The sequence below is a fragment of the Rattus norvegicus genome, chromosome 19, assembly GCF_036323735.1.
Source record: "Rattus norvegicus strain BN/NHsdMcwi chromosome 19, GRCr8, whole genome shotgun sequence".
Classification (NCBI taxonomy): Eukaryota; Metazoa; Chordata; class Mammalia; order Rodentia; family Muridae; genus Rattus; species Rattus norvegicus.
The window spans coordinates 47,596,792-47,607,501 of record NC_086037.1 but is presented as its reverse complement, the minus strand read 5'-3'; the positions used below and the strand labels follow the sequence as shown (position 1 = coordinate 47,607,501).

Here is a 10,710-nt window from a genome sequence, read left to right as displayed (position 1 = left end):
GCAAGCTCTATGAAGATTCGCACGCTGTTCCAGTTGGCAGAAAACCGCAAAGCACAGGGACAGTGCAAGAGAGGGAAGTCAGAGCGCTCTGAATTCTACAGACTCTCTGCTGATAAGCGCGTGGTGAGGGACGGTGGACGTGGGGGACGACCAAGTGCGCACATCAGAAGCACCATCTTCCCGTGCTCCTAGCTTCTGGCCACCATTAGAAATGGCCCCAATGAAGACCTGCATGGGCATGAAGGGAACAGCCAAGAAGAAAGAAGAAACACAGTTTCCACCAGCAACACACAGCTCCTGGAGCCAAGTAAAACATCTCTACAAGCCGGTGTGAAACATGGCCACGAACCGTGGCTGGCACTCTGTGCAGATATTAAGGGAAGACATGATGGCTCCCACCACAGAGCTCTTGACAGTACTTACCATCCTCAAAAATGGCTCCTATTTCAAATGACAATTCCGAGCTATGCTCTGCCTCACACGGGTACACTGCACGGGCCTTGCGGTTGATAAGGCTGCAGAGAGAACACAGAGAGCTTGAAGGAAAATGCTGAAAGACAGAAGCTTCGCAGCCCCCTCCCCTCCCCCCAACCCCATTTACTTGCTGACAGTGGGGCAACACCTTCTGAAGACAAAATGACAGGGACATGAACATCAGACAGTCACAGCACTTGGCTTTCAAGTAAGTGGTGGGTTTCCAAAGCAAACTTTTCCTTGGGGAGCCTTCCTGGGAAGCTACCCACGAGCCCCTTTCACCAGATTCTCCTCCCTGCCAGGTGGGATGTCCCTTCCCACTGCTCAGCATTGTGGGATGCACAAGGCATGTTTACTTAGGAGCACTTCAGCTGTGCATTCACAAAGGGAGGGGAGGGTCTTCCCAGGGAGCCCACCTATGATGCCTGTGTACCCACAGCACTCCGGAAGCAGCTGCCATGCCTTCTGTAGTCTTCTTTATACAGAACTTTCTGCCCCACTGAGAGGCATGCAAGACCCAGCTTCTACTGAACAATGAGAACATGTTCTGAGCCTTCCTGAGAAAGGCACTCAATAAGGAATGATAGAAGGTATACTGGCTGGTTTTGTGTGTCAACTTGACACAAGCTGGAGTTATCACAGAGAAAGGAGTCTCCCTTGAGGAAATGCCTCCATGAGATCCAGCTGTAAGGCATTTTCTCAATTAGTGATCAATGGTGGAAGGGCTCATCCCATTGAGGGTGGTGCCATCCTTGGGATGGTGGTCCTGGGTTCTATAAGGAAGCAGGCCGAGCAAGCCAGGGGGAGCAAGCCAGTAAGCAGCACCCCACCATGGCCTCTGCATCAGCTCCTGCCTCCAAGTTCCTGCCCTGTGTGAGTTCCAGTGCTGACCTCCTTTGGTGATGAACAGTCATGTGGAAAGTGTGAGCTGAATAAACCCTTTCCTCCCCAACTTGCTTCTTAGTCATGATGTTTATACAGGAATAGGAACCCTGATTATGACAGAAGTCATACTTGACTAGATCTAAGTCAAGGAAGAAAGAAAGGTCTCATCTTCCTGGAGACAAGGAAGTCCCTGATGGTAAGAATCATGTCAGCCAAGGCCCAGGGTGACTGACTTGTTCCTCTGTCTTCAACAAATTGGCTGTAAGATATCTATGGAAGTTACTACGGCCAGCATCCATTCTGCCTCCATTTGCAGTGAAAAATGTGCTTTACAAAGTACCTAATTTCATAAATGGATAAGGGCCAGAAAGGAAGAGTAGGCTCCAATGAGGCTCATCCACTACAAAGTCTTCTCAAGAATCTCCATTGTCACAGCCAATAGGTTCATCATCTACAGATATAACCAAGCCACTGATTCAAAGTATTTTAAAAAAAAATGCCATCTGTATTATGCAATACATTCAGACTCTCTTCTCATGACTTCCCTGAACAATACAGTACAGCAAAGGTTTACACAGCAATTACATTATTAGGTATTAAAATTTACCTAGATAGTTTCAAATATACAGGAGGATGAATGTAGGGCATATGTAAAACCAAGCCCAACAATACCCAGGAGTGACTGCACTTGCTTCTGACACAAACTTGGCTGTCAATGCCAAGGGATCCAGGGCAAGCATCCAAGGCTGCTTGTGTGTGCCACCACCTTATTCCACAGCACAACCCTAAGCACGTACCATTCAGGCAGCTTGTCTACAATGGAGGCAGCAGGAGAGAGGGGGAATGGTGACATCCTGGGTGAAGGAGGTGTCCCAGCTGGGTTGGAGCTTGGTGTGGTGGGAGACTGCATATTCAGCCACTGCACCATGGATGGCCGGGTCTGGCTTGGCCTGGGGATACATTTAAGACAGGATTAATGCCACCGACGCTCACAACAGTCCAAGGCCAGATGCTCGGGACACCAGCACCCTCGTTTCTTCAAACCACTGGGACAGTCCTCTCGGTACCCTCCCAGGACTATACCATGAGTCACTCCAGAAGCAGCTACACTCAAAGCAGAGACACTTTACTGAGCGTCTCCATGTTTGTGGAGAAGTTGACCTTGTCTAAACTACAACCATTTTCGGTGCTTTGGTTGTTTTTCTGTCAACTTTTCCTGACTCCAGCTTCCTGATTTGAGTTCCTGCCCAGACTTCCCTTCCATGCCGTACTATAGCTGAAAGATAAAATCCTTCCCTTCCAAAGTTGCTTTGTGGTCACGGTGTTTTGTCACAGTAATAGACACCTACGAAAGCAATCAGTTCATCAGCTAGAAAAGCGAATCCCCCAAATAGTGCCATGGGTTCCTCAGAAGCAGATGATCCCTGGCTGAGAATAAGGTTAGTCTGGATAACTTATCAGCTGCAAACCCCGTAAACTGAGACCAACCACAGCTAACATACTCAGAAGCACAGAGTGCACACCATGGACTGAGACCACAGCTAACATACTCAGAAGCACAGAGTGCACACCATGGACTGAGACCACAGCTAACATACTCAGAAGCACAGAGTGCACACCATGGACTGAGACCACAGCTAACATACTCAGAAGCACAGAGTGCACACCATGGACTGAGACCAACCACAGCTAACATACTCAGAAGCACAGAGTGCACACCATGGACTGAGACCACAGCTAACATACTCAGAAGCACAGAGTGCACACCATGGACTGAGACCACAGCTAACATACTCAGAAGCACAGAGTGCACACCATGAACTGAGACCAACCACAGCTAACATACTCAGAAGCACAGAGTGCACACCATGAACTGAGACTACAGCTAACATACTCAGAAGCACAGAGTGCACACCATGGACTGAGACCAACCACAGCTAACATACTCAGAAGCACAGAGTGCACACTGTGACACTACACTGCAGCTGCATGGCTCTAAGTGAGAACGGCACCACCTATGACCAACCCAGGAAAAGATTCAAAACTTCTTTCTGTGGAATGCATTTTAATCTCACAGTCTCCTAAGTTAACAACCCTAAGCTGAGGCTCTGGGTGATGGGCAGTCACCTTGACTCATTCTTTCTACTTAGAGGGAAAGTCACACGAGCTTAAATGTGGCCTGCAGCTGACAGAGACCAGCACATAGCACTTTAATGCCAAAAGGTTCTTCACCTGGCATTTACATGGGAACTCAGAAAACTTTGCTACAGACAATCAAGATCCCTGCAGAAAGAACAAAAGATTGGAGTTTAAAGGATAGATCAAGGAACCACAACAATCTTTGGCATTTGCCCTATTCCTTAGAATTTAAAATATAAAGGAATGGCTCAGTGGTTAAGAGGGTTGGCTGTTCTTCCAGGGGACCTGAATACAATCCCAGTACCCACAAAGTGGCTCACAACTCTGTCACTCCATGTCCTGAGGACTCCATACCCTTTCCTAGCTTCCCTAGGTACAAGTGTAGTACACAGACATACGTGTAGGCAAAACACCCATATATTTAAAAAAATAAAAGTAAATAAAATCTCAAAAAATATTGAAGAGGTAAGTGAATGGAGTCTTGGAAGGGGTTTATCCTGGAGTTTGCCTTCAACTGCTATGATAAACACAACTGACAAAAAGCAACTTGGGAAGGAAAGGGTTTGTCATCAAGGTCTGACAGGGCAGGAACTCAAGCAGGAACTGAGGCAGAGGCCATGGAAGAATGCTGCTTACTGGCTGGCTTGCTGCAGCCCACTCCTTGCTTTTTATACGACCCAGGACTGCAGCCCACAGTAGGCTAGCCCTCCCACATCAATTACTAATCAAGAAACTGATGGCAGGGGCTCTGTCCACAGGTCGCTCTGATGGAGGCGTTTTCTCACTCGAGGTCCTTCTTCCAAGGTAGCTTTAGCTTATGTCAAATTAGTAAAAAAGTAATCAGTGTGGGCCCTGAACATAAAACCACAATGTGGATTTCACATCAATTACCTCAGATCTAGAGCCTCATGGCTATGGTATACAAACAGTTCTTTTCTCTTTCCTTTTCTCCTCCTCTTCCTCTTCTTCTCCCTCCTCCTATTCTTCCTCTGCCTCCTTTTCCTCCTCTCCCTCCTCCTCCTCCTCCTGATACAGGGTCTCATTATATAACCCTGACAGGCCTAGAAATTAGAGATTTGCTACCCTCTGCATCCCAAGTATTGAGAGTTAAAATCTTGTGCCACTGAGTCTAGCTACAACCAACCAATTACCAGCTCCCCTCCCAATCAGTGCATGAGAGCAACTCTTACTGTCTTGTTTCTCTCTGTGGTACTGGATTGGAACCCAGAGCCTGGCACATGCTCAGGACGTATTGGGCCACTAACTGCCTCTCTCCCACACAAAACTACAGACAGGCAGGCAGGCAGGCAAATGGATAGATAAGGCAGATGAATATATGGACAGATGGATGGACAGACACATAAAGACAGAGCCCATTTAACCCAGTTGTTTCCAGCACACACATGTTCAGCTTCTCAGTGTTCATCATAAACTCACCACCCTCAGCTCAAACCAGCTTTGGTGAGCAGCTTCCTTCCACATTCTGAGCCTTACACTCTTTTAGAGCAAAACTTGTCCAGTTTCCTTCAACATAGCTTCCAGACGGCCCCTTTCCAACTCCTCCCCCTTCAACGGGAGAAGGGCCCTCTCTGCTCTATGCCACACTGCTAACATGGTCTTCCCCGTGCTCCCTAGCTGTGTCCCAGGTAGTCACACCAGAGCGCAGAGGCCTGGTACCCACCCACCCCCTCCCTGGTCTAGGCTCTGCTCTGCTCTGCTCTGCTCCTCACAACGCTCCTTCCCAGGTAGAATCCTGGGAACACATCCTCCCCCAGGATCTGGGTAACTCACGGGAAGCCACAAACCAAATGATTTCAGACACCATGTGCAAGACACGCTCGCTCCATCACTGCCCTGACAGGTACTGATTCGTTAAAAATAACAAGGACTGTTTCATTAAAAATAGTATTCTTAAAAGATCTTATTGCTTCGCTCTGAGCCAAGACACTTAAAAATCTTAGTGACCTGGACTACCTAGCTACAAAAGACACTAAGTTTTTTTTGTTTTTTGTTTTTTGTTTTTTAACAAGAAATGAATCTCTAATGGTGTCTTACTAATCAGGAAGGGAAAAGGGTGGACAGTGAGGCTCTCACAGAGAATTTAAGGCCACAGACAGCCCAACAGTTGCCATTTAATCTCATGGCAATTATTAAGATGCCTGGAGTAGTGTGGTAGCAGTGGCTGAAGATGAGATGCTGTACCACACCCCCTCACGTCTGCCTAGACAAAAGGAGTGAAGGGATTAAAGGATAGAAGCCCATCCATCAGTGGACAGGAGGACGGCTTCAGTGAAGACAAACAACGTGAGTGTGAGGAAGGACCCTATAAAGATGAAGGCCATAACTCACACAGCCATGAGCTACATAACCCCACATCTTTAGTTTTGCATTTTCCTTTTGTCCCTGTGTTTATGAAAGAGAAAGTGAGAGAGCTATTGGGAGAACAGACACACAAGGTAGAGGCCTATTCCTTAGCACTGTTTGCTTTAGCCTGTCCCAAGTCTGAAACTCACTGAGCGATCTCTGTTCAGGGTCAGGTTCTCAAAGGTGCTGTTTTCTGTCTTTCTGTGTTTGTTCAACAACACTGAGCGATGCTGTCTCATACTAGCTAGCTTACCAAGAGAGCCTTTCAATTTGAGCCAACGCACTCTTAAATTTCTGTCTGTGTTCTTGGCTTATTCCAGGCCCACAACACACACGCATGTCGCATTTGTTACTGCTCTATCGCTGTGAAGAGACACCATGACCACGGTGAATTACAAGAGGAAGCATTTAATCGAGGGTTTACTTAAAGTTTCAGAGGGTAGTAAGTCATGGCCATCACGGCAGGAAGCATGGCAACAGAGGGGTAGGTATGAAGCTGGAGCAGCTCTTAAGAGTTCATGATTTGCAAAATGGAGGCCCACAGAGAGAAGGAGACAGGACCTGGGGTGAGCTTCTGAAACCTCAAATCCATCCCCGGTGACCCACCTCCTGCAACAAGGCCACACCTCCTAAGTCCTTCCTAAACAGCTCACCAACTGGAGTAGATGCAGGCCCTCTCATCCAAACTTCCCCAGGCTCGGATTTCTGTGGGTTGCAATGCTCATAAATAACCACCAAATGCAAGTCTGGAAACAGCATCCAGGAAAGACCCTAAGTCTCTCGGAGGACGGGGAGCCTTGCTGAGGGGAGGTTTACATGGCAGGAGAGACGCTGCAACCCTACTCTCTGAGAGAGTGGAATAAGGCATTAAACAGGCAGATAAATCCACTCGACGCAACAGGATTCACACTAGGACCATGCTACGATTCACCTTTGTCGTCCAGCTTTTAAAAGAGCCACCCTCCTAAAACCATAGATGTGATATTCATCCAGATTTTGACTAGTTGTTTATTGTAATGTGGCTTAAAATTCTAATACCTAATTCTTTCAAACATCCTACCTATTTTCCCTCCAAAATAGTGGAGGAAAATAATCTTCCAGGAGAATTTCTGTTATTCTCCTTCTCTTCTTTAAACCGTCTTGAGGGGAGAGAAAGGACACAGAAGTAAACTGTGGGCTGTTAGAGAAACAGAAGGAGGGAGGTAGGATGGGAGACAGGCTAAGAGAAAGTAATGCCAGGAGACATGGTGGAAATACAGCTTCTAGACCACGGTCATAATAAAACTATTTTGTGCCACCAACACATCCTGAGGAAGAGCCACTAGGCTCTATGGAATGGCAGGCATGATAGCCTCCCACCTGGGTCCTGAGTCCCCCATGTTCCTAGTGAATTAGCCATCTCTGCTCTAATCTAGCGCAGTGCTGCCCAGGTGTCTGGTGGAAAACCATTCTCCCTGCGCCTCCTTGTGCCTTTGCACATCAATCATCTGCACACCTCGGTTCTGGACTAGGTGTTTGAGAATATCTGTAGGGAAATGGGCTTGAAGACACTGTGACTTCATTCATCAAATAGGATTCCCGCTTTCTAGACGACCTGGACTCCTCCCTGATACTTGTCCACAGTCATCGCCTGGTCCTGTTCTATCACCCAGTGGACATGGGACAAGAAGTACTAACGTTCTCACTACTGCTGGTGGTTTCAGGCTGGGAATCCTGTATCTTCTGCCAGGATCCATGCACCTGGCAGGCTAATTCAATAGTGTGCAAACACAACAAAATTTTAGACCCTCCACAGTTCTTAGCCTTATTACCATGGGGAACTGTAAGAATGGACATCCCAGTCATCTTCGCGTATTTTATGGTTCACATGAGAACCTGGCTAAGAGTCTCTGGGTTCAATGATGATAAGGATTGGTGACATCAGAATAATTGAACATCAGATGAGTGTTCCATCTCTATCAAATGAAAAGTCCTTTCAGCGTTAAACCTGGAAACTCTGCTGCCCTCTTCCCACTGCTGTGGCTAATTCTTACCTCCTACACTGGGCAAACAGAGACCACTAACCCTAGGGAGTGGTGAGCATTAAACCATTACATGAAGTACCTAAGCTCCACAAGTTTCTTGAAAACAACACTGTGGTTTCCAAAGAAAGCAAAACAAACAAGAGACAGTCCCTCCTGAAAAGCTCTGAGACCACATTTGCCAAAACAGGGATAAATTACAGAGAAGGGACTTCCAGTTGACATGCTTCCTGTAGCTTCCCTATGGAGGAAGGAAGAGTAAATAGGATCGCCCTCCAATGAAGGGAACTGCTCCTCTCTCATGGAAAGGGACAAGAGAAACAAGGGTTTCACTAAAAAAAAACACACAGAGAATCCAAACTCAGGAGCACATTCCTGAAAATACACACAGTGAATGAGCGTCTGTGTCACCATTCCCGGGGCAACTGAAGTTATGAGTGGATGAAATATGGTGGTGGAGTCAGGGAGAAAGAGAGGAGAGAGGAAATAAATTACACACACACACACACACACACACACACACACACACCATACATACATACATACATACATACATACATACACATACATACATACACATACATACATACACATACGTACATACACATACATACATACACATACATACACACATACACACATACACACATACATACACACATACATACATACACATACATACACACATACATACATACACATACATACATACACATACATACACACACACACATACATACATACATACATACATACATACACACACACACACACACACACATACATACATACATACATACATACATACAGTCAGCCTCAGTGAAAACTAAACGCTCTTGAGGAAGAGGTATTCTTGCTTTGGAGAAACAGGTGTGGACCTCAGGCGAAGATCCTAGAGATTTTCCCAGTAGCACACAACACGAACTGGTGCTGGCTCTCAACGCATCTCCTTCCAGGGTGGAATTCTGTGAGGTGCAACAAATCAGCACTGCAGGCCCAATCGATCCCAGCCCTGGAGGCTGTACTTGCTGCATGCTAACAGGTTCTCAGTCAGAAGAACACAAGTGCGCCCAAACCTCAAAGGGGATGCAGCCTTTAGAGTTGCGATGGTCCCAGAAAATGCCACAGAATTTCTCCAGCAGAGCAGATGGGTCAGCTTTGAGCACTGCTGGCAACAGAAGGCCAGTTCTAGGATGCGGGACAATGACAACAACGTAAAACTCACCACAGGGAAAACATATCAAGAAATGACTGCTTTATGAGAAGTGACCACGCCCTCCACAGACTCCGATGCTCACTACATGTTACTAAAATCCAACTGAAAGTCTACTGAGGAATGTGTGATTCTCACAACTTCATCTGCAAGCCCTCTGAGCAGAAGCTTACATGTTAGTGTAATAATCTCACGCTGTCTGGGAAATATACAGTCTAAGTCCTGAACAGCTGTCCCAACCAAGTGTTTGAAAATGTTAATAAAGACAAAATGAAATGTGGTAGATGTGTAGATGATGAGAAATGTCTTTGTAAAATAAATGCCAGTCATTCCTCAGTGTTCAAAAGGGGGAACTCCACAGCGAGCAAACTGTTTCACTCTAGACGAGCTCACAGCAAGCAGAAGAAGAGTGGGGATATCACAGACATCCCCAGGAGGCTGCCAGAGTGTTTTCTGCATCTGTTAAGGAGGAGTCGGAAACCGACCCCATTCACTCATGGCCAAAGATGTACCCATCAGGGCCTGCCGTGGGGACATCACGGCGGCTGTAAACTGCCTGCTCTCCAGAAGTGGTCAGGCAGGGAGGGGTTAGCGTAGCCATGACTGGTGCCATGGGGCCATCTGCCCAGATCTACCACAGGAACAGAGAAGGACGCATTGAGTATCTCTTGAACATCAGGAGGGCTTCCTGGAGGAGGGGAGTGAGCAGCCTTCTTCCCTGTCTTCCTCGTCTTTCACACCCAGGCCCTGTAAGGTATGTAGGCTAGACCCAGCTTGTCTATGCTAGCTAGCTCACTCTCCGCCACCCTGACATTCCATGGCCCATGCTGGAGGACAACCTCAGAAAGGTGACAGGCATTTGCTCACGGCCATGTCTGGATGAGACAATGGAGGATGTGTTCTCGCTGAGCGGTTGAAAATGACAGAGGCAGGGCCAGCAATACAAGTTCAGAGGACTCGGGAGGCAGACCCTGGGCTAAAGGTAAGGACAGCTACAAGGGATGGTAATCACACAGGTGACAAATGCACGACACCACTCGCTCCACAGACAGACCTAAATGCCAAGGCTAGTGCTGCCATTTGCTGGCCGTGGACCTGTGTGTGGTTCACCGCTCAAATACACTCCCCTTTCTATTTGAAATGGACGAGAGGAACAAGACGGAAAAGCGTAGCTGTATGCCTCCCAGAGGCTGGTGCATCATGGGTATATTACATTGATCTGTGCCTGAGTCAGCCATAGAAGCTTACGTTCTCAGAAAAAGAGGACAGTTAGTAGGCTGGACCAGTGGCGTTTAAATGATGTACCAGGTGGAAGGTGTAGAGAGAGGAGCACAGTAAGGGACAGTGACTGATGTCCTTGCCACATGCTGTTGCATTTCCGGTCCAGACCACCATTCTGAAACAGTTGTATGCCCTCACTGTTCTTGCCGAAAGTCAAGGCACATAGAGTGTAAATGCTAATTCCTCTTTTAGCAAAGGTATTAGCATTCTGTGAAAGAAGGGAAGGCCAGGGGAGTAAAGATCTGGTTCTATTTTTATAACTTTTCTATAGATATTAAACTATTCTAAAATAAAAGTTTAATCTTATGAAAAACACAAATAGATACTACATTA

At 46.9% G+C, this 10,710-nt stretch overlaps 1 protein-coding gene across 12 annotated transcripts in view; it reads right to left on the bottom strand.

The window, feature by feature from the left end:
- Positions 1 to 10,710, bottom strand: part of Arhgap10 (Rho GTPase activating protein 10) — a 261,750-nt gene that overhangs the window by 7,031 nt on the left and 244,009 nt on the right. For 8 of the 12 annotated variants that reach the window (XM_039097987.2, XM_039097986.2, XM_039097988.2 and 5 more), the window contains 3 exons: positions 2,157 to 2,309; positions 891 to 1,001; positions 424 to 515 (listed from right to left, as the gene is read on the bottom strand). In XM_039097987.2, coding sequence (XP_038953915.1) covers positions 424 to 515; positions 891 to 1,001; positions 2,157 to 2,309 — 356 coding nt within the window. The remainder of the gene's footprint in view (positions 1 to 423; positions 516 to 890; positions 1,002 to 2,156; positions 2,310 to 10,710) is intronic. The other 4 variants (XM_063278285.1, NM_001109501.1, XM_063278287.1 and 1 more) reach the window with 2 other exon arrangements.